Raw genomic sequence first — 23,869 nt, forward strand, 5'->3', positions numbered from 1 at the left:
TCATGCCCTTCTCGGCTCGAAAGGCGATGTATACATAGCCGACTGCCTCGCGCATCATCCTGATTGAAATTTGACGCGAGGTTGTAAAGGATGCAAAAGCAAAGAACAGGCTCGTTTCAGTAGATAGATTCACTCACCTAGGTCACCATAGCAGGAGACATCAGTGATGAGTGACTCGATCAATCGCTCCAGGTCGCGGGACATGATGAATGTTCGTGTCGATTGCACATTATCAAGGGGGGTGTCTTGAGTAAGAAAAAAAAAAACCGATGTCTTGCTGAGTGTTTGTGGTCGACGATGGAAGATCGAACCTAGGCGCCTTGCGATTGGCGTTTGTCAGGTCGTTGGTCGAAATCCCAGTTTTTGCGTTTGCATGGAGTCGAGAACCCCGCTAGCATGCAGCCCTCACCGAGCCACATGCGCAGCGCAGGTGCATCCAGTTTCGGTAGCTGTGGCTGGTGCAAAGAGTGGGCCACGACATGTGTTGCAGCCACCTACCTGCGAGCACCTACACTACCCACGTTGCACTTCACAGCACCTCAGCGCAGGTAGGTACCTTACATTACCCAGGTAGTAATGGTTACCTAGGTAATACTCATGTTCTCAGTGAACTCGTTTCTTTCTGAATAGGTATCGCATGAAATTCAAGAGCGAAACCCCCACCTCTCTGGCGGGTTTGATAACAGGGATGATAGGAATCCTTTCATTCTCTGATTCGCTCTTTCACCCATGGCTGCTTAACTGAGACGAAAACCTACATTTTCAGATATTTATCAATGCGTTACAACATGAAATAATGCGAATCTACCAGGGGTATACTATAATGAAGCAGCAGCAGCTTGACGAGCCAGCTTCTCTTCTTTCTTCCTCCTGAAGGTAGCGACAACCTGCTCACGGATCTGCTGGAGCTCCTCCCGCTGTCGCAAACTTCCCGCAGACTTTGGGACGTTAGAAACATCCACGGCGGCACCGCGTACAAGAAGCTTCTCGCGGGAAATCTTGGGGAGTTCTGGAGGCGCTTGAACGACATCATGCAGTCCTGTCTTTACCTCTCCCCGTGTTTTCTTCAGAACCGCCCACGGGTCCTCTTCACGGTCAGCTCCTTTGCCCCTCTTCCCCTTCTTCTTCTTCTTCTTTCCACCCTGGCTTGGCTCCTGCATACTAGCCCGTGTGATGCCGAATGTTCCAAACGTCCCTCCGTTGATCTCCTCATCCAGCTCACGTTCAGCAGCCTCCTCGGCCTCCTCTTCCCGTTGCTCCTGAACTTTGCGTTCTTCCTCCCGCCAGAGATCGTATAACTTATGCATCTGGCGCTCCTTACGTGTTCTTTGTATCTTGAGACCAACTGGGTCCTTCCCATCTTTAGCAGTCTTGTTGACGAGACCCGATAGGGGCAGGGCCGCGTTGACGCGGGCAGCAAAATCAGACATGCTCTCTCCAGGGCGAATTTTCGGCATTCCTTCTTTGACAACGGCATCGACAGCACCTGTGTCCGGTTCATCCGGCTTCTCTTTTCCCGCCTGCTTGTTCTTCTTCCTCTTTTGTTTCGTTGGCTGACCATCATCCAGACCGGATCGGAGCTTCTTGCCTTGAGAGAGGGCCATCAGGCGCTTAAAAGCGCGAGGAGTATCATCGTTCTTGTTTTTCCTTTTCTTCGTGACACCGTCGTTCTGAGTTTTGGGATTTGCCTGCTGGGCATTGCGGCCCTTGTTGACGGGCAATGGCCTCGCAATCTGACTGGGCGGAAGATCGAATCTATTGACACTTTGTTAGGCATCGATGCATAGGTAGAACGCGAGTCAATGGGCTGCTTAACATACGACGATGGATCTTGCTCCCGCCTGGTATGTTTGTGGGGCATTGTGGGTGATGTCACTTGCTGGTGATGAGGCTTTCGAAGGCTGCATCGAACGCCTTGTCTACAAAACTCAATAGGTCGCGATGAAAATTTTGTATTAGGTCAGCATAGGGTCGGCGGGGAATCGAAAGCTTATCTGATAAGCACGCTACAGGTACGTATTGCCTTACAGTGTAGTGTACGCAGTACAAACCGCCTCGTTTCTGTCTCCAGCAAAAGACAGGGGTCTTTCAGCAGGGACCCTGGGGGCGATCCACAGTCGAGAGATCACACGCGGGATTGCGGGATTGCACGCGCTGGCAGCTTGGCACCTGATGTTCCTAGATGACAAGTCTGCAGCAAGATGGGCTGGCTGCCTTCATCCCGACGAGCAGTCAAAGACTCTCGGTGTGCAACTAAGGCGAGAGACTCCTCTGGTTCCGATGTCTCCCGTTTCTTTTGCCAGGTTTTAATATACCTTCCTGGTAACTCTACACGCTGACGCCGTAATCTCACTACACATCTTACCTAGGTACCTGGACATTGGACTAGCTGATCTGATACGTACCGCAATTCGCAACAGCACCACGAGGGGAACCGGGTGGTGTGAACCGGCATATTACTATGTACCCGCGGCATGTCGGGGCTTTTGGACGAGAAGCTTGTTTGAATGACTACTGCGTAGTAAAGAAGAAAAGTGTCTCAAACTACAGCATACTGCTTCAAGCATGTACATGCTGCGCGGCAATTTGCGGTGCAATTGATAACAGGGTGTGACGGAGGCATGCTGAGGCAAGCAGAGGCATGTTTTCTGTTTCTTGTCTGAGGGGCACGGCGTGTAGGCGTGGGCAAGTGATTAATGACCAGTCATGGAAACATCGCCGTCGTCGTCGCCGTCACATTGAGGGTCGCAAGGCGGGCGCCTTGGGGTTTGTGCGTGGGATCTCAGATGGCTACTTGGCACAACGGGGCGATTGGGGTTGCCTGAGGGTTGACCAGGTCTTGAGGCGATGCAGACACAGACAATGGAACATCCCATAGTTCCCGGTCAGAGCCCTAACAGGGTTCCTGGGCCGATGCATCACGCACACGCAGTCGGTCAACCAAGCTCAAGTCCGGTCTCTGTTTCGCGTGTCGGGCTGCTGGAGGGCAATGTTGGAGGAGACAGACGACGATGAAGGACGTCGTACAAAGTCAATTGCGGCCGTCTGAATATATGACACCGGGCGATGTTTTCGGACGTGTCTCAGTGCCGACGCCTGACGATGAGCGTACGTACTCGTCCGCCCTGGCGCTTGGTGCTGAGGTGCTGATGAAAGCGAGGCTCCTGATCAACTGTGGTTCAAGTCTGGCTTCTTGGAATTTGCGCGCTCAAGACACGCCGATGCTGGGGTTCCGGACGAGAGCCAGTCACGAATTAAGGTAAGCACACGTCGACGACGACGAGGCAGGTGGTTGGCCATCTGCGGAGGTCTTTGGGGTCACCCATGCGGAGCTGGGGGCCTTTGTCATAAGGTACCTAGGCAGGCAGGCAGATCGGTGAGGTTGGTCTGGTCTTGCTTGGCAGGCTGGGCAGGCGGGCTTGGTCGGGTGGACGGCGCAAGCTAACCATCCTCAGTTCGGTCACGAATCAGCGGAAAACACCGCACTACAGGAAGAAAGAGGACATACCTAAGGTAAGGTAGGTCGGTAGGCACTGGCACAGTTTGGCAGGGCCGGCTGGCTTATCCGCCTATCGGCTGCGCCACGTGCCTAAAACAGCTTGGCTTGGAGGGCGCTGCAACCGTGGAACGCAGAGTCATAGGCAGGCTGCACAGACTAAGATCCGCCGCGGGGGGATGCTGCAAGATGCAGTGTTGGGAATTGGTAACCGAGGAGAAATCACCGACACCGACACCGCTACCGACCACTGAGGAGCGGCCTAGGGCCAGCCAGGGCGCTGGGATGGATTGGATTGGATTGGATTGGATTGGAGGCGAAGAGAGGGATTTCCTTGAGACCCTGACTGCTCAGACAGGGATTCCATGCTGGCCAGACCTTGAAGGACGCTGGTTCGCCATTCGACTCAGGCATTCCGACACGACGCGATGGGTTTGAGGGGCATGCCGAACAACCTTAGTTTTGCAGCAACGAACGGTGCTAACGACAATGGGAACCCGCCCGGCGTGCACCCATGTACTTTTCGTGTGCTTGTTTGCCTCGAGTCGCTGTCCGGCGGCAGCGAGCGATGCTAACCATGCAGCTATGTATCATGGCACGAATTTGGCGACACGGCAGCAAACAGAAACAGAAACACCCGTAGAAACGCTCTTTCGGGTCCCGCGCCCACCCTGTTCCTTGCACAAGGTACCTTAGGGACCCTCTGCTCTCCAACGCCCTCCTGCTCTCTTTTGACCTTGACCTCCACTGCCGTTCCTCCCTTTTCTGTCGGGCAACAAGCTGGACGACTAGAAAATGCTTGAATGCGCCAACCAGTAGCTAGCCCTCGCCCTATCGCAGTAGCCGATGCCGCTGGTGAACCGCCAACATGAAAACGAGCAAGCCACTTTGCCCCTCACCTCTACCTACCTACCCAAGGTACTCCGAGCACTCGAGATGCGGCGCGTAGCTGGTCTGGAATCTGGAATCTGGAGTCTGGAGTCTCAAGTCTCGAGACCGGGGTCTGGTGCTCGGTTCTCGTTTCCTTCCACGGGGGCGTTAGTGTTCGGTCAAGGACTAGGTAAGGAAAGGTAGCTAGCTGGTATGTCTCCTCGCTCTTCGTCCTCGTGCCTCATCCCCCGTCCCCCGTTCTTCTGTCCGCCTTCCCTCGTCCCAGCCCGTTGCCCTGAGTCCCGGTCCCTGTTCGCGTCCCAGCTCCTCGTGTGTGTCTCGTCTCCCAAGCCCCCCTTCCCCTTCCTCACCATCAACTTTAGCCAGCCCGCCCGCGCTACTTGTACTCAAAATACGCCGTCAGGCACCTTTACCTTGCATCGACAGGTCTACCTTGCCCACGCTTCCCTACTTCTTTCCAGCGTCGCCCCTCTCAGCTCCAAAGTCTGTTCTCGACCGTCCATTCTGATCTTCACCATGCTCGGATCCGCTTGCCGTTTTGTCATTTATAATTCCTGCCCCCATCTTGCACTACCATCATCCTCCCTGCCGCCATTGCTTGTCTCGACCTCCATTGTACGCTACCCTGTCTTAGCTGACTTTGCGTTGATCAGAAGCTCTGCTTGTTGCTCCTGGCACCAAGGCTAAGCTATCCCAAGGTAAACGCTCGTCTATATTTGGAGTGTCTTGCTGCCTCTCCCGTTCATTATCTACTTCGTCGGCCCCTCCGCAACCGTTCGCATCTCTTGGCTTCTGCCCTTTGGGGCTATTCTCTTTGTGTGCCTTCTCTCAACTTAAAACCCGACCCCTCCATCGCCAAGTACTCTTATGGTTCCAGACCTGTTCGACTTCGAGGCACGCTGAACACATTTCGTCGCCTCCTTGACATCAGCAGGCTTCAAAAAGAGACACCCATCCAAACGCACTTACACGACATGCTCTGCTGACCACTCAACCGTCACGGTCACAACTTCACGAGAGCGGGGCGTCATCGAGCAACCCAACACGACCCTGGATTATTTGAGAATTACTTCTTTAAATTCAATCAGGTCTCTACGGGCTTCAAACACAGCTTCGATTCTCCCTTCTGTGAAAGATTCCGTAGCCCACCGTCAACATGCCATCATCAAGCAATGCCAGCCTGGACGCGATAAGTGATCGCTTCCGCCAACTGTGGTCCCGAAGTAACACCACAATGCCCCGGTACAGAGACTCTCCCGAGGACGAAGACAGCGTCGACAGAGACATCGAGGCCCCACCAACTCCAACAGAAAGCTGTACCTCCGAGGACCATTTGCTCACCCCCGCCTACATGACCCCGAAGCCATGGACCAGGAAGAGGTCCTTCTTCATGTGCGGTGCTGTGTGGCTTGCCATGCTGTAAGTGACGCAAACTCGGTCTGCCAGGCTCGACTGATTAACCTCTGTAGTCTTATTTTTGTTCTCCTCAACCTGGTTCTATTTGCAGCGCGAGAGGTCTGGGACAGCGCTCCCGAGGAATTTGAAGAAGCAAGCGTTGTCGTTCCCATTCCGTGCCACTCACATAACGACTACTGGAGAAGAAGACCAGTGTTCTCGGCCCTTCAGGTGGGCTGCGTAGGGATCGAGGCCGACGTCTGGCTCTATGGCACTGAGTTGTTTGTCGGACACGACAGGTGGTCCCTTCGCGAGGAAAACACATTCACCAGCCTCTACGTCGATCCCTTGGTTCGGCTTCTGGAGGAACGAAACTTAGGTTACGAGAACTCCACGGACCAACGTCCCCGCGGTATCTACGAGGCAAACCCGAACCAAACCCTCATTCTACTTGTAGACCTCAAGACAAACGGTGCGGAAACATGGCCAGAGGTGGTGCGCCAGCTCCAACCCCTGCGCGACAGAGGGTGGCTGAGTACCGCCATTGATGGCCAGGTCAACTATGGCCCCATCACAGTTGTAGGAACCGGTAACACTCCGTTTGATATGCTGGTCCAGAATACCACCTATCGGGACTATTTCTTTGACGCCCCCCTCACCAAACTCGATACGAGAGACTTCAACCCGACAAACTCGTACTATACCAGTGTCTCCTTCAAAAAAGCTGTCGGTATCGTGTGGTTCGGCGACCTGTCGAAGAGCCAGATCACGAAGTTGAGGGAACAGGTCAAGCAAGCCCATGCCCGGGGCTTGAAAGTGCGGTACTGGGATCTCCCTGCCTGGCCAATCAGCATCAGAAACCATATTTGGGGCATCCTTATTCGAGAAGGTGTGGACATATTGAACGTTGATGACCTTAAGGGCGCCAGAAGAGAGTGGGATCTCAGAGGTTGGCCTACCCTCGGCGCGAACTCTTCGACGCCAGCTTGAGCGAATTATCGAGAACCACAATCTACCTCGCTGACCACCAAGGCTCTGAAAGCTCCAACAGCCACAACGGTTGTCAAGCATCGGCGAACTCCCACCGCCTGGCACAGCGGCTGCTCGGTCATCCGCAATATGAGCGATCTGCGACTCTGTCTGCAGCTTCACGGGTGTTGCATTGTCTTCTGCTTCGGCGCAGGCAGGTAGCGTCACGACTGCCAACCGGAAGCGTCTGCATGTGCGGCACGCATCTTGGTGGTTTGCCAATAAACACCAGTGCCGCCTGATCTGCACGGGTAGAGATAGCGTGTCAGCTGCATGAGTTCAATGCCCAGTCCCAGCCAGAGGAGCACCACGATGACTGGATGCAAGGTCATTTCAATCCTTGCGAGGTACAAGGACGGACGCATCAGTTGAAGATACAAACGTTTCCCGATCTCGACAGAGATACGCGAGTGCCAGCAGAGGACTTGTACTCGGAGACATTCGAGATGGTGGCCATTGCCGATATTGTTGGTGCAGGTGTTTCAAATCAATATCAGTTTAGAGTAGAAGAGAAACTGCGTCGGCGGCACTAAACCGGGAGGGGGCGAGGTCGACCGGGGCGAAATCGCCGAATCTACCAAGCCCGGTCTGCCCGACCTAACTGCTTCTTCCGCCCTGCGCTCAGCTTCAGGGCGGATCTCGAAGCCGATTGTCATATAGAAACAAGCCGCTATACAAAGAATTAGTCATTATAGTCACCGGGATTTGAAATTCGACGGCACGAAATGCAATTGTGGCGGGCCGATTCAAACGAAGCCGAAAAGCCGTGTTTTCTCCGGCGCGGATGGAGCCTCGGCAACGATGAGCAGCAAGTAGTTGCATCTCGGACTGATGTTTCTCTTAGCTCACGACCCCGCATTGCCCATGGACGTTCTGGATGAATGACGTCCAAATTGAGGGAAATATCCGTATAACCAGTAATTCGTGCTTTTAAAAACAAGTCAGTCGGCTTGGGATGTTCGACAGTGGTTTCTTTTCCCGGTAAATTAACTCCTTTTGCCAATATTGCTTGCTCACACTTCACGCCGATAAGATCAATCCCAGCCGGCATCCCAAAGCTAAACAATCAGGAACATGTCCGGACAACTTGCCTCACTTGACGTAAGCAGAAGCGACGGCGACTCAGACACTGAGACGTCATTTTCCTGTACCACCCCCCCAAAAAAAACATTCTCAACTAACCCTACGACCTCCCGTAGACCTCTATGGCGGATCGCCTCCCTGCCCACTCCAAGGTCCTTTTCGAGGCCAAATCGAACAAGGGCCTTAACTTTGAGTCCATTGCTCAGCACCTGGGGCGCAGCGAGGTGGCCGTGGCCGGCATCTTCTATGGCCAGGTCCAAGCATCCGATGAGGATGTGGAGAGACTATCCGGGCTCCTCGGCGTTGACCGCGCGACCTTGAGCTCCCTCACCAACTTCCCTGATAGGGGCCGCGCTGGCCCAATGCCCCCCACTGAGCCTCTCATCTACCGCCTCTACGAAATTGTCCAGAACTACGGATACGCTTATAAGGCTGTCCTCAACGAAAAGTTCGGCGACGGCATTATGAGCGCCATCTGCTTTAATACCAAAGTGGAGAAGGAGATCGACGAGGCCGGCGCCCCTTGGGTTGTCATCACACTCAAGGGCAAGTGGTAGGTTTTCCGCAGAATTGTAGCCGCCGACCTGCGCGTGGTGGTTACAGCCAAGAGATGTTGCGAAGCTAATGCATTAAAGGCTCCCCTTCACCCGCTTTTAAGCAAGGGACGTCCAAGCTCTGCAGAAACTTCATTCGGACCATGTTTGTTGCAGTCTTTTCGTCGGCCGTTGATTGTTATTGGCCGGATCGGGAAGCGTGGAGTTAGTTGGGTTGAGATTACGGGGCAAAGCACTTCAACTCTAGGACGGCTTCAACTAGAAAGGATCGGAGAATGCTTGAAAAGCCAATACAACTGGAGTTACAATTGAACTTTGCATACTGTGTCGAATGAAGAAGGACGGAAACCAAAGAATTTCAACATCATACGCAACAGCCACACCGTGGGTTGGCCTGGGTTTTATCCATATCTCACCTAGACAAATCTGGTTCGAGTCGCGCCGATGCTTGACGAGGGAAACAGCGTTTGGTCTTGATAACTCGGGAGAGAGGTCTTCCTGGGGCGAGTCCAACATGTTGCTCGGTTGTCTTGTGGCCTTGAAGATGAAAAATTGAACAAGGCTCTTGTGTCGCTGAAGGGGAATTGTGAAATCTTCAAAGAGCTAACTGCACTCGTAGAAGACCAGCAACGGCAATTGGCTCAAAGGGCGTGTTCCAAAGCGAAATCCGGGGCGTTGGCTTTCTTCCTCCTCCCTGCGTGGACACCGTACACAGCTGCCGTTTCCTCTGCCACAGCAATACACACTGAGTACAGGCGACCATTCCGGGTGACCTGGGACAAGTTTCAAGAGACACAACACCTTTCAGCTATACATGATGTTTCCGACCAAAGAGCCTTTCTGGCATAGAAGCCCTTGCTTCGTCCTGCACAACCTTGGTAGGTTGCCGTAGTATCAGCGCACGATGTCGTGCAATGTTCCGTATGCCGTGAATGATCTGCAAAGTGGAATATGCACTGTTCAGGAAAGACTATAAGAACGAGAAGATGTCTCAAGACACCCAATCCAAATCTTACTCACTGTCTGTAGAACATTACCAACCTTACCTCTTTCAATATCATCGTCATTATCACTATAACATTCACTCCAACTCCTCGCGTCGAATCACTCACACACAGAAAAGGCATATCACTTCTCAACCCTCGACAGAAGACCGCGACAGCAATATGATTCCCTGCTCCGAGCTTAAGATCGATCTTTACACCGCCACAGACCCCAGCTCATCAACACGATCCAACTTCGGTCACAGCTCACATACGTCAAGCGCGACTATCAGCGCCTGCGTTGTCATGTAAGCGCTGAGCTTCCAACCTTTTGGTCCCCCATGGCTTCCCGGTGAACAATGAAGCGAGTCATATTCACGGGCCTGGCCCAGGGGAAATATGACGTTTCAAGCAATGTACTTCTAAGTGGTTAGCCTGGCCACTCACACCAAGAATAGGATGCGATCTTGCTAAAGGTGTAGATTTATTAGGCGAACTTCTTTCACGGAGTTCCTTATTCACATGCATGGCTCTAGATATATCTTATACATCAACTTATAGAGCCACGCTTCCGCCTACGAAGAGGGGCAGGCGCGAGGATAAGAAATGTGTATGAACGGCGCATGCGTACCCTTAGTCGCATTAGTAGATATAAGGACTAAAATATAAGAATTATCTCATCTTAATAATTTTAATAATTAACTATCTAGTTTCAGCTAGCTCTATTATAAAGTCGCTATACCACATAATTAACACCACCTGCTTTCATATAGTGTAAGATATTATTCATAAATATAAGGATGGGGGTTAATACTAAGGCTTATTATAAAAGAAGAAAAAAACACACATAAGCGTACATACAACACCGGGCATTCGCCGGTCGTCACCGACCCGACTACTACTCCAGCCCTCATTAGCTTGTCTATGGGAGAGCGGACGGGATCCCGAGTTTTCCAATGGGTATGGTCGTATGTGAGATATAATGTTTCTAAAGCAGTCTATTAAGGTGCGTCTGATGTTAAGCAGTCTTTATTCCATTGGTGACGCTTTGGTGGCATAAATGTCGTGTGCAACACTATTTGCTACAAGGCACCCCGAGTGATCAAAATGTTTGACTATTTGGAGGCAATAACATAATTCAAAACAGCACGATGCCCTTACTGTTCATGTTATTAAGAACCGCAGCAGATCCGGACATTGTTTGGTCGCAAACCCCACCATCACTGTTCTGACCAATCGTTGCCGACAGACACTAGTGTCTGTGCAGCATTATGTGACCCATAAAGCGCTGACCGCCCTCCGTAAGTGGGCCACCAGAGGCGGCAGAATTTTCATCGCATCGACTTTTTTTTTTTTCCTTGGCCAGGACCCTCCCCACATTGTCCGCGTCGCCTGTCGAGCGAAAGGTGCAACTCCAAACAGCAACCTTTAAACGATTGCGCCGAAACCAAACAGAAAAAATGGTCACGAAATCAAAGCTCAAGCTTGCCCTTGCGGCCGACAAGGGGGTCGATTTCCAAAAGAAGAAGCTGGATCGCAAGATTAAGGCGAAGCACCGCGAGGCCGAGAAGGAGAAAGCCAAGAAGGCTGAGCTCAACGGCGAGGAGGCTGAAGACGGTTCCGACGAGGAGATGGAGGACGAGGAGGCCGAAGACGACGCAATCTCTATCGAGGGTGGGATCGCGCTGAACGCCGAGTTTGAGGACGCCGACTCAGACGAGGAGGAAGACGAGGAAGAGGACATAGTGAGTTCTTGCTAGTCAAGGCGACCCCCTTCATTTCGACCCTTTTCTTTTTTTTTTTTTTTTGTGTGTGTGTGTGTGTGTGTGTGTTTGAGTTTTTAACAGGTGGCTAATGTTTTGAAGTTGGATATTGAAGCGCTGGACGACACAGACAGCGAATCCGACTCCGAGGTCGAGATGGAGAAGGCTGAACGCCCTGCAAAGAAGACTAAGACCAACAAGAAGACGCCAACAGAGGTTGAAGAGAAGGACGAGGACGAAGAAGATGAAGAAGACGAGGAGGATCCGGAGGAGGACGACGTGCCTCTCTCCGATATCGAAGGCGACGATGAAGACCTCGAGGACATCGTTCCCCACACCAAGCTGACCATCAACAATAAGGCCGCTCTTCTTGCCTCCCTCAACCGCATTCGCATCGACACCTCGGCCGCCGCACCTTTCGCAACCCACCAGTCCATAACATCGTCCAAGTCTACCGCCGAGTCCGTCCCGGACGTTCAGGACGACCTGCAGCGCGAACTCGCCATGCTTTCCCAAGCCCTCGAGGCCGCGCGCAAGGGTCGCACTCTTCTCCTCAAAGAGGGCGTTCCATTCTCGCGCCCGAGTGACTACTTTGCCGAGATGGCGAAGGACGATGGCCAGATGCAGAAGATCAAGGACAAGCTTATCGAGGAAGCTAGCAACAAGAAGGCTGCCGCCGAGGCCAGGAAGCTCAGGGATCTGAAAAAGTTCGGCAAGCAGGTGCAAGTTGCCAAGTTGCAGGAGCGTCAAAAAGCTAAGAAGGACACGCTTGAGAAGATCAAGACTCTTAAGAGGAGTAAGCCCATTCCCCCATTCCATCCAACCCCCAATCGCTACCACCATCATCGCCGCATGCCCATGCAAACACGTTGCTTACCGGTCTCTCTTATCTAGAACGTCAGGAAGGCGGTGGCAACCAAGATACCCACGAGGGCGATCTCTTCGACGTGGCTGTCGACAATGAACTCAAGGGCCACCGAAACTCGAAGACGAGCGGACCCCGTGGTAGCGGAAGCGGCGTCAATGCCAAGCGGCAAAAGAAGAACGACAAGTATGGCTTTGGTGGCAAGAAGCGCCACTCTAAGTCAGGGGATGCCATGAGCTCTGGCGACCTCAGCGGGTTTAATGCCAAGCGTATGAAGGGCGGAGTTGCCAAGGGCAGGGTCACCAAGACGCGGCCTGGAAAGAACAGGAGAAAGTCCATGTCCAATAAGTAGGCAGTGGATAAGACTAGATGGCTAGTGTGACGCAAAGTTGGTTGAAGAGGCGCTGGGCGGAGGAGCAAATACCCGTCGGGACTGAAGGAGGTCAAAACCAAAAGCTATGTATTGTTAGCTGTAGATAGACGTCTAATGGAACACATGGAGTTGTCTGACACCACCGATCAAAAAGTTCAACCCTTGACTACCCACCTAGCGAAGGAATGCCAACAAAATCGCACCCGGTTGCGCGCCTTGCCAGTAACTTTGGATGATTTCCAGTCGAATATCCGGATTGTAGTTTATATACGCACAGCCAGGAATCAAGCTTAGTCGCTCGGCCTCCAGAGTTATGTTTTGGTACGTCATCGCCATTCACCTGCACTGCGATGCTGTCGACAATAGCTGAAGACCGTAAATCCTTAACATTATAGTTGATAACTCTCATAACGATACGTACATCATCCGCAACGGCTCGGAATATGTGCTCTTGAGCTTACCCGTAACGCCTTCCCACCCACGCTATCCAAGTCCCAAGGAATTGATTCAGAAGACCGCACCACTAGTGGTTATTGTGTTGCCATGTTTCTGGAAGGTGGTTTGATCCTCCATCATCCAAAGAGGTTGCCGGGGCTATCCATCGACCCCCCTGATAAACTACCTGACAACGCCAATCTGGTAGGCATTTGACAAAAATACCTCCAAGGGCTGGCGCTGCTTGCGGCTTCTGCCGCAGAACATGTCCTGCTCACCAGACCGAAACAACAACGGATGGATGTTGTGCCGGTAGTGGCCAGCAGGGAAAGACTCAGTATGAATCGGAGGATGCAGTACAGGCAGTCAAGATGCCGGGCTGGTGCCTTTGACTGTCGTCCCGTGACAAAATGTGAAGCGAGGAAGGAGGCCGATATATCGTCCTGGAAAAAGGGAAGTCATGCCGTCGCCATAAATAGCAAGGACCCAATGCCGAACCTTGAATATGCTGTTTGAAAGACCAGTGGTATCGAGGGAAACGCCATGCCATTCGGAAAAAAACGCTGTGCTGTGCAATGCAGTGCCACCCGTGGGGGCGAAGAATCCATAGTATAAACATTACGCCTGAACGGGCGTGATCGGGTACAGTCGAAATGTGCTGCCGTGTCGTATATCACTGGGTCGCTGCAACACACCAGTGTCGATGGAAAGCCCACGCACTCTTTTGGCATTCCTTACTGCAGTATTTGGTGCGTCGGCAGCGACGGCACTTGGCAAACTGGCGGGTAAATTCTTCCCACTTGCCACACTGGTAGTAGGCGCACTGTCGGATGCCTCCTCGGGTATCGTCCTTGCGGCAGAGGTTTCTCATAACGACGCCAGCCCAGTATTGCATATCTGTGCTGTGGTGTCGCACGGTAAACTTCTCGACAAGAGGGAAAATGTTGAAGTCGTTCGGCAGCAGATACTCTTCTTCCAGCTCTTCTTCTTCTCCTTGGTCGAGAGCAACATTGTCGCCGTCCAAGTAGCGGAGCTCCTTTCCGATCTTGAGCCTCGGAACCAAGTGGCTCTTCTGGAAGTAGGATCGTAAGCCGCAGTACTTTGACACGTACGCAAGCAGCTGGAGAGACATCAGGACGTCCTCTTCACGAGGCATGGCAGCAAGCATCTGGGCGTTAGGGACAAATTGCCGGTCGAGCAAATAGCGAGGGACGCTAGCATTGGGGATAGCCGGCTGTGGAGGCGTGACCATAGCAGGACGATTTGGGGACAGGCCGATGGGAGGCACAGGAGCAGGGGTTGTGGCGGCGACATTGCTGGTATCGACAGGGCCACGATGTGTGATGTTGAAGGCTCCAGTGTCCTGAGTCTCCGAGACTGTGGGCGTATTCAAGTCCATCGTAGTGGACGCGGCGAGCATGCTGTCGCCCTCTTCCATGGTGATATCCTGGATATTGACAGCGGATTGCATGTCATTGCCAGTGCCCGACATCTCTGCATCGGGAGACTCGTCAGAAGGAGCGTCATCACCAACCAGATCATCCGAATCCACAGTCGAATTTTGGTGTCGGATGGAAGGACGGCGACGAGACCGGCTGGTTGGGGCAAGCATCGAAGTGGGCCGCACTGTAGGAGAGCGCATCTGAGGAGGTGGGAGAGGAGTAGTGGGAGAAGACGGTTGCGACGTTAAGTTGGGGTTTCCAAGGGACATCATAGATGCGAGGCGGTCGACGTCCCGAACGGGTCGGACGAGCCCATCAGAAGCCTCGCCGGTAGGAACAGCCGGCGCCAGAGGCTGCACAACCTGGCGAGAAGGAGAAGCAACAGCATGGCGGGCCTCGGCAGCACGATAGTGATGGTGGTGGTGATGGTGATGGTGGTGTCGGTGAGCCGAGAACGCAGGTCTATCGGTGGAAGCACCTGCAGGGTACTGAGGCGGAGTAGGAGTGGTTTCGGTAGTCTGTTGCGGGTCGACAGCGGAACTCGATGAAGAGGAGCCGGCATAGGTCGCAGAGACGTCGATGGAAGGCGGAGGCGCCTGACGTCTTGAGGATCTTTGATCTACCTCGACACGGCTGGACCTATTGGTGAAAGATGGGGCCTTGTGTACGCTGCGGTGCTCGTGGCTTCTGTGACGATGATGATGGTCTTTGCTCTTGTCGTCCGATTTGTCTCTACACTTCTCAGTGACCTTGATGTAATTGTCGAGAATGGTAGCAATGACTGGGACCATGTCGGCCTCGACGACTCGAGTGCGGACGTTTTCCGTGCCTCTAACGCCAATATTGACGACACACTGGAAAGCCAAGTTCCATTTCCACATGTCCATCATATCCTTGCTGCGGCCGCGTTTCAAGATACAGACCAGACGCTCGATGCCGCCATCGACAGTGAGAATGTCGCGAATGCGAGCGGACGAGGTAGTGAGGTAGGCGAGATGATTGAGGGAGTTAATGAGAGGTAAGGTGGATGTGCAGTCGAGGGCTCGCCGATCGTATAGGGCGGTCGTGATGCCGACCGACGCCTTATTGACGTTGGGGATGCTGAAGTTGACTTCTCTCATCTTGAATTGCGGTCAAGATGAGGCAGTATAGAGGTAGAAGTCGACGGGGGCCAGGCAGTGCAGCCGTGGGAGGGTGCGAGAATGAGATATCCCTTCCAGTTTGGATGGCCCCTTTGTCGGGGTGTTTTAGATGATGTGGTATCGGACTCGACGTGTCGAGGGTTGCACCTGATGCGTGCAGGTGGAAAGTGGAAAGAGAGAGGGAGGTATGGTCGAGATTTTGCAGAAGGGTTGCTCGACGGTGGCGATATTGTATGTATGTGTGTGTGTGAGAATTGGTTCGGATTGGATCGGATCGTGCGTGAGCGGACTCGTCTCGATTCGATGCTAGTTTCGTACCGCGCGAGGGGTTGGGAGAGTGGCCAGGGAAGCTGCGAGGCTCTTGTTTTTCACCTTCTCTTGCCGTAGCGTTCAAAGGGTCCGTTGGTTGATGGTTCGTTTGCAGTCAAGGGAGAGATGCTATGGGTGTTGAGCCTTTTTTTTCCTCTCTGTGTCTCGAGAGAGAGGGAAAGGTGGATGTGTAGAAGGGGAAAGGGTGTGGTCAGGCAGATGGAAGAAGAGGGCGAAGGGTGATGGAATGGTTTGGTTGTGTTTCAGGACCGACACCCGGAAGCGTGACTCGGAGTGCGGTGAAATTGCAACAGCGTCAGCCAGACCCGACCTGAGAGACAATGCAGATGGAAGCAGGCGCCGTTAAGCATACGCAACCGATCTGGCACGCAATGATATCAAGTTGAGCGGGCGGGACGGAGGCGCACTGATTAGAAGAAATTGGATGGGAAAGAAAGGGAAAAAAAAATGACGGGGAGGTTGGGAGGAAAGGAGGAGAAATTCGGAGACGAGGAAGAAGCAGACGACGAAGATGGATGCATCCGCACGCACGCACGTACGCGAGATTTGTGCAGTGCTGCAGCAGTGACCTGGGCGTTTCTCAAGCGGCCCAGCGGTAGTACCTACCTACTGGGGTACCCCCGTGGACCTGCTAGGGGCAAAGGCAGAGCCAGGAGCAGCCCACAGCGTCTGCTCAGCGTTCCAGTCCATACCTACCTACCTACCTTAAGGTACCTTACCTACCTAGCAGCGCGCGACGAGAGGAGCCTCAGCGCGCCCCAGGGGATTTACCTACGGATACAGAACCTGAGGTGTACCTGAGAAGGCCCTCCCGCCACGTTCAGTCTCTAAGGTAGGTATAGGTAAGCTAAGATACACACAGGGACACCGCATTGCACGTCGCGGTGCCCAAGGAGGTCGGGTGCCTCCCAATGCACCTACCTAGGTGCCTTACCTTACGTACCTAGGTGCCTTAGGAACCTAGCACGCCTTCACGGAGAGGACCTAGGTACCTGACAGGTATCCATCATCGTTTTACAGTCGGCACATAATACAGGGCATCGTAGCGCGTCACAGCACCCACGAGACAAGATAAGAGGCAAATAGGCTCAGCCAGATGAGGCAGAATACGGATATGTCAAGTTCCTTGCGTACCTACCTACCTGAGATACCTTACCTAAGGTAAGTCATGGTGCGTAGAATGACAGAGGCTATTAACGACGGCGAAAGACGAGAAAACCTAAGGATGGTGGGAAGGACCGGGCAGCGGAACATCTAAACCACTCCACACCCGGCAGATATTGACTGACACTGAATTGCATTGCACCTCTAGGTAGGCACCCAGTTGAGGTAGGTATTTAGACACCTATCCAGCAGGACCTTGGTGCAGGCTGGCCCACGATTGAGGGGAGCCCTGAGACTCACATGAGCGCCATCTGGTCGGGTAGGAATGACTACAGGCTCCAGCGAGGGCCCGGAGCCCGGGTGGACGTAGACGGCGGACAGTCCAGTTTGGCGGATTTCACAGGGCGGGACCACTGAAAGGGAAAGACTGACGAATGATCCAATGGAACGTCGTCTTTTCCATGAAGGCTGGCATCCCCCCGCCCCTACTCATTAAATTCATCAGCAACCAAGGAAGGTACTCTTGTCTTTTTTTCCTCAGGGCAAGCGCGGCGAGCATCACGATAAATGGAACCAACCATGCCCGACCGAGCGGCCATCGTTGAATTGCTCACATAATCAATTCACTGGCTGGTTCTCCGAATCTCCCCTTATCACCTACCACCTTGCTGGTTGGACAACCTAATCCTCGGGCAGGCTCTGAGGTACTGCGACCTTCAGCTGTGATTGCCAATGGCGTGCGGGGCGAGTTGCCTCATGGCCGAGATTGCCTACCTTATGGAGAGATGCAGTCCCCTTAAGAAGCAACGATGCAATTGAGAATCAGATCTAGTAGCTCGCGACAGGCGTTGTAATGCATCGTCGTCGTCGACATCACCTACATCATCAAACAAGCTCCTTAGCACGGCGCTTTATCGACTCAGGGCTCATGAGTTAACAAATACGTGCTTTAGTAAGTTTGGGGGTGTAACACATTGGGGAAAGCCTCCTGGTACCGACCGGCCACGCCGCCAGCTTCGCACCCGCCACCGGCCGCATGCGGCGGGCAGATACAGTTTTCTGGAAATCGCATGTCCATCTCCTGTTCCACCCACGGCATAGCTCCCGCTCCCTCACCGTCTTTTTTGGCACTCTTGTTGCTCTCTACCCGGGTGCCTAGAACGGCAGCCGTCTTTGTCTTTTCAGTTTTCTTTGTGGGCAAACCATGGCGCCTGTAAGGTATGAACCAACTCGGCTTTTGCTGCACAAGCCCAAGGCCTTGCCTGCCGAGTCCTGGTTGACGTGCCGCCAGCTCGGGTCACAATCGTCCACCATTTCCCGGGCACTCCAAGGCATGTTGTCAGCAGTCTGTGCCTGCGAACATGCATGATGTAAAGGCAGCGGCACGTTACGGTAGGGTCGCGATACGGCCAGGCCGTTGCATGTAAAACGAGACAGGACAGACCGAGAAGGAGGCAAAGACGATCCAGCCAGATTACGACGGCAAATGATAGGCCCGACGTGTGCGATGCGCAATTAACGCAGCGAACGCTGTGAAGTTGCCGTTTCGTCGTTCCTAGCGGCCCTTGACCCAGATCCCGTGCTCTTGTTAGACTTGCTTGTTTGCGATGCTAAAGTAACGCTAACAGGCAGCAAAATAAGAAGGCCCCGGACTTGTGGCACCTCAGGCAAGTCAACAAACTTCCGAGCGACCCTCGTCAATATCACCAGCTGCTTAGCCGTTACGTCAATCCGGCAGCATGGCAAAAGCTTCTCGCGGCTGTTTGGTTCTCAATCGGGCACGCGATGGCCGTTCGCGCTGCTTTGTTGCTGGTCCGGTTTGATGTTGGCTGCCTACTCTATCCTTATCCTTAAATTATTGGATTGGTCAAGGCGTCGTGCTCTCGACGGCCCGGGTCTCGTGGTGGTGGTGGTGGTGGTCCGATTGCAATTTGCGCCTCATCGGCGGGATGCAAGGATGCTCCCGCCTCCGCCTTCTCACATGGAGCAAGGCACGAAGGGACAAAAAAAAAAAAAAAAAAGGGTAGTACTATACTCTACGGCACAGTTTGTCCCCTACACCGCTACAGCTGAAGCCAGCAGGGTCTGTTGTCCTGTCACTGCCGAGTACGTGAAGCTACTAGATGTCTCCCTCGTTAGCAAAACAAGTGTCAGGAGCCAAATCAGCATCAGGGCAGCGTCAGGGACCCCGTCATTCTCATTGCTGCTCCCTCACTCCGGCGTCGCCATGATAATAAGCCCGGATGGGAATGTGCGAGACGGAATGGAACTTGGTGGAATGAAGAGGGGTCTTCAGCAATCGTCAGCAGCGACACTTGTCCCAGATCCGATGTGCAACGGTCCTTTTCCATTCCTCAGCGAGCGCCGTCTCCGTAGAAGGCGTCGAGAGCGAGGCTTGTCTCTGCGAACCCTGGAGAGCCAAATGGAGTAGTGAGGTCACAGGCTGAGAGATGCATAGACATCAGACACAGGCACAGACTGTATTAATCTACTCTGGCCACATCAGGCTAGCGCGTAGACATTCTCTTTCGCAGTTGAGGATGGGAAGGTCCAAGTGTCTTGCTCTTCTCCTCGTCAGACTGTGACTTTCCCTCCAGGGTCACAATGCCGATTGTCGAACCCCATTACCTACGACTCTTCGTTTCGGTCTTTGTCTCCCCGTGCCCACTGCTGACACAACCCAACCCAACCCAACACAACACAACACAACCTGCCAACCAACCAACCAACCAACCAACCACAGGACAATGCCATAGGTTAAGGACAAGAGTCCATGGACAAGGGGGGACAAAGAAGAGAAGACTAAGGGTGTGATCTTCTCCCTAGTACTAGCACTAGTACTAGAGATTTAATAGCAAAAGTGACCTCTAATGATACCCTATATCCTTTATATAATTTTAGATTTATAATAGAAGTACTTATTTTACTACTAAGTTAGTATTTTAACTAAATTTAGCGAGGGATATACTTACTACTTTTATAGCTAGGGTTTCTAGCTAGCTAACTAGTATACTTTATTAGTTTATATAAATTTTACTTATATTATAACCTCCTATATATTATAATAAAAATACTAAAGTTATACCTTTTTATAATAACTTTAAATACTTCTATATATAGCTAGTAAGCTAATAAAGGCTTAGATATCTAAGAAAGTATTATTATTATTATACTTATTATAGAAGAGAGTTTTAATTCTAATAATAATAAAGTTAAGTAGATTAAGCTACTACTTATTAAGCTAGTAAATCTAAAATTAAAGAAGTAAAAGAGAATATTTCTATTAAATAATAATACCCCCCTACTTATAATTAAAGCTAGAAGTACTAAAAGTAAAAGCTTATAAATATACTAATTAGCTTATTAAATAGTAGTATTTATATAGGATCTTCTATATACTTTTTAAGAGAAGAAACTAAATATTAATAAGCTATAAGCTCTAAAGCTAGTATAAATAGAGATTATAAAAAACCTTAATAATATAAAGGTTTTTAACTATATTATAATACTAAACTATATATATAATAAGTTCTATACTAAAAAAAAGAAGTTCTCTCTATAAGTATAAGTAGCACTAAAATCTAATAATATTTTTAATAAGATTACTAATATAGTATATACTAATAAAAATAAAAAAATAGCTTTTTTAGCTAATAACCTAAAAGTATTATAGATCTAAAATAGAAAGTTAGGTTAGCTTTAGCTTTACTTAGAAATATAGAATAGAAGCTTAAGTACTAGTAATAATATATATACTATAGAAAACCTTATATAAGTGAGGGACTTTAATATAGAAGCTAATATTAAGAGTAGTAAGAGTAGTTATAAAGAGGAAGTTAATAACTTTACTAAAGAGGAGGATAATATTATTAATAGTATACTTAGTTTACTTACTTTATTAACCCTATAAAATAACTACTTTATATTAAGTATACTATTATATACACCTTTACTTTAATATTTAGTATTATAAATATTACTCCTCTCTTTTAATATATTAAAACTATAAAAACATAATAAGATAATTATAAACACTAAAAGTTAGATATATATAGGCTAAAGTATTTAACTAGTATATTTAAAGAGGAAGCTAAAGTTAAAAATATTAGTCTTATAGGATTAGCTAGCTAGTAGGGCACTGTAAGCAGCAAATATTATATTATATTAACTGTATTAGTAGTGATATATATAAGGTTAACTATATTAGAGGTAGCAGCTGTAATTATAGCATTAATCGCAGAAGCTAGCGCTTTATATAATTACTAATTATATAAAGCGCGCCTAGCTTAATTAACGCTATAATAGGCTAATATTACTAATATTAGTAACTTTCTCTTTTTACTAGCGTTAATATAGTTAATAGTAACTATAGTATAATTCAAAAAGAAGTTATTAAATAATATATAACGCAAAGAGTAGTAATTACTAATAATTATAGTAATTACTTATAACCCCTACTATAGTAGTTACTCTATAACTATCGCTTAATCCTACCTTAAGCTAGCGCTAGTAATTAGTATTACTTAAGCCTATATAACCTATCCCTCTATTTATATTATTACTAAGTTTATATTAAGGAAGCATATAAGGTATTAGTTAGGCTTCACTTTAGTAAAGGCGTTAGTAAGGTTATTATTATTATTAATCTATTATATTTTATATAGCTTATAGTATTTATATAACTACTATAGAGCTATAATATTAATTATTAAACGCTTCTCTTTTATAGTGCTTAGCTTAACGAAGTATTTATATAGTAAGTATAAGTTAGTATAGATAATAATAGGTATTAGAGGTAAGTTAAGCTGTTTAGTAATTATTTAGAAGGTTATAAAGATAGTATAAGCTATATTAATACTAATAACTATATTATAAACTTTAGAAGCTAATATACTTTAAGTAACTTATTTATTCTTTATCAAACTAAAGTAGATAATATTGCTATTAATTATAAACTTATTCTTATTAGAAGGGGTTTTATTAGTGAGAATAATAGTGAAACTAAGCTGTAATATTAAGTTAGCGTTATTAGTAAATAAGCTATTAATAAAGATAAAGAGTTTAATAGTTAATAAGTTAATAAGTATAAATATTAACCTTCACGCTAATAAGGCTATCTACTATTATAGTTATGCGTTAAGGGCTTTAATATTATTAAGCGAGGGGTCTTAATATTAAGTAGTAGTTAATAGATTATAGTATGCTTTAAGCTAGCAGATTAATGCGATATACGCTCTGCGCGCGTGTTATTTAATATATTACTTTTTAATAGTATTAAGGGTAGCATTAGCGTTAATAAAAGTAAGCTTCTTATCTTAACCTTTCTAGTAGAGGATAATAGTTTCTAACTTATTAATATTAATAATACTACTATTAAACGTTAGTAGTTAGTTAATAGTAAGTTATTACTTAGCTTTTATTATAAATAAAGCCTTAATTAGAGCCTTATCCTTATAAGCTAAGAAACTAATATTAATAAGGCTTAAAGTATTATTAGTTTATATACTAATAACTATAAAGTTAGGGTTAATAGTAGAAAAAACTAAAAAGTAGGGATTATAGCTTAAAATAACTATCTAGAGAACTTCTCTATAGTAATAGCTATATATAGCTTATTAATAAGTACTAGCCTTAGTAATACTATAGAGCAGCTTAATAACTCTTATAATAGTGCTTTCTAGGTATTAGTTATAAATCTAAGTAGGTAAATATATAAAGATTATTCTATTAAGCTTTATTACTAACTAAATATATACTTACGTTATATTATAAAACTAAAGAATCTTATTAGAAAGTAGTAACTATAAAGTAATAATAAGGATAAAACGTTAGCTTATATACTATATTATTAGAGATTATATTAAAATTACTTCCTTACTATTATTAGTATATTCTTAGATAATAAAGTAGGACTTCTTATAAAGCTTATTAGTATTCTTACCTTTAATCTTATTAACTATTTATAATTAGAAGATATAGATATTTATATACTTAATAAGGTTATATATAACTATCTTAAAGACGCCTTAATTAATAAATCCTTTAATTTTAGCTTTATTAAATTACTTAAAGGGGTAGCTAGATATATTAATCTTACTTACTTTATAAAGCTATATAACTAAATTAAGGTTAGTATATTCTTTATTAGTTATAAAGACTTTATTAGTAGTAAAGAATATAATAATAGTATTAATATTATTAACCTTTAGTATAAAGTTAATACTAGAAGTAAGGTTAATATTAACTATCTTTACTATAAGTATCTATCTTTATAAACTTTAGTATAGCTTACTTAGAGGTAATCTTAAGTATTCTTCTCCCTTATAAAGCTAGCTATATTAGTATAATAGTAGTAATATTAATACTAATAATCCTCTTTAGTCTTCTTTTATTAGTATTATTAATACTTTAAAGGCGTTTAGTAGAAAGTTAGTATTAGTAATATCTTTATCTAAGTTATTATAAAAAAGCTTAATATAAGTTAATTAAAACGTTTTTAGCCTATAAAGTAGGTTAAATATATAATCCTCTCTATTAATAGAGAGAAGCTTATATAAGCTAGCTTAACCTTTATTCTCACGCTATATAAGAATATCTAACTATAGTAAGAAAGCTAGTATTAATAATATACTTAAGCTATTATAGAAAGTAAAAGTATTAAAGACTTAGCGCTTAGTATATATATAATAGAGTTTATTAGTAGCTTTTTATATAGCTTCTTAACGCTTAATAATACTTAGAGATAGCACTAAATCCTTAGTTACTTAAAAGTAAGCGCTAAAGATAAGTAGGGTTAGGATTAAACTATTAAGCTTAATAGTATTATTAATAGTCTTAATAGTTATCTATAAGGCTTATTTATAAGGGATAGAAGGGTTTTTAGTATAGATAATATTATAGGTATAGTATAAAGTAGTATAGTAATATTTAACCTTATTAATATTATAATAAGCCTTAATAGAGACTTCTTTAATAATAATTACT

At 47.9% G+C, this 23,869-nt stretch overlaps 5 protein-coding genes across 5 annotated transcripts; 3 read left to right on the forward strand and 2 right to left on the reverse strand.

The window, feature by feature from the left end:
- Nucleotides 1–818: 818 nt before the first annotated feature.
- CGCS363_v004906 (uncharacterized protein) lies at nucleotides 819–1,861 on the reverse strand (the record flags this gene model as incomplete). Its single annotated transcript, XM_036636755.1, has 2 exons — nucleotides 819–1,755; nucleotides 1,821–1,861. The coding sequence occupies 2 exons, from the start codon at nucleotides 1,859–1,861 to the stop codon at nucleotides 819–821; spliced, it is 978 nt and encodes a 325-aa protein (XP_036498178.1).
- A 3,760-nt stretch (nucleotides 1,862–5,621) lies between these two features.
- Nucleotides 5,622–6,772, forward strand: CGCS363_v004907 (Altered inheritance of mitochondria protein 6-like protein; the record flags this gene model as incomplete). Its single annotated transcript, XM_036636756.1, has 2 exons — nucleotides 5,622–5,806; nucleotides 5,857–6,772. The coding sequence occupies 2 exons, from the start codon at nucleotides 5,622–5,624 to the stop codon at nucleotides 6,770–6,772; spliced, it is 1,101 nt and encodes a 366-aa protein (XP_036498455.1).
- Nucleotides 6,773–7,885: 1,113 nt separating this feature from the next.
- On the forward strand, nucleotides 7,886–8,551 carry CYN1 (Cyanate hydratase; the record flags this gene model as incomplete). Its single annotated transcript, XM_036636757.1, has 3 exons — nucleotides 7,886–7,912; nucleotides 8,011–8,447; nucleotides 8,530–8,551. The coding sequence occupies 3 exons, from the start codon at nucleotides 7,886–7,888 to the stop codon at nucleotides 8,549–8,551; spliced, it is 486 nt and encodes a 161-aa protein (XP_036498431.1).
- A 2,340-nt stretch (nucleotides 8,552–10,891) lies between these two features.
- EBP2 (rRNA-processing protein EBP2) lies at nucleotides 10,892–12,411 on the forward strand (the record flags this gene model as incomplete). Its single annotated transcript, XM_036636758.1, has 3 exons — nucleotides 10,892–11,176; nucleotides 11,297–11,990; nucleotides 12,089–12,411. The coding sequence occupies 3 exons, from the start codon at nucleotides 10,892–10,894 to the stop codon at nucleotides 12,409–12,411; spliced, it is 1,302 nt and encodes a 433-aa protein (XP_036498430.1).
- A 1,129-nt stretch (nucleotides 12,412–13,540) lies between these two features.
- samB (MYND-type zinc finger protein samB) lies at nucleotides 13,541–15,430 on the reverse strand (the record flags this gene model as incomplete). Its single annotated transcript, XM_036636759.1, has 1 exon — nucleotides 13,541–15,430. One exon carries the CDS (start codon nucleotides 15,428–15,430, stop codon nucleotides 13,541–13,543), a length of 1,890 nt encoding a protein of 629 aa, XP_036498678.1.
- Between the last annotated feature and the right edge of the window lie 8,439 nt (nucleotides 15,431–23,869).

This window comes from Colletotrichum siamense (assembly GCF_013390195.1).
Source record: "Colletotrichum siamense strain Cg363 chromosome Unknown KSG_Cg363_contig03, whole genome shotgun sequence".
NCBI classification, from domain to species: Eukaryota; Fungi; Ascomycota; class Sordariomycetes; order Glomerellales; family Glomerellaceae; genus Colletotrichum; species Colletotrichum siamense.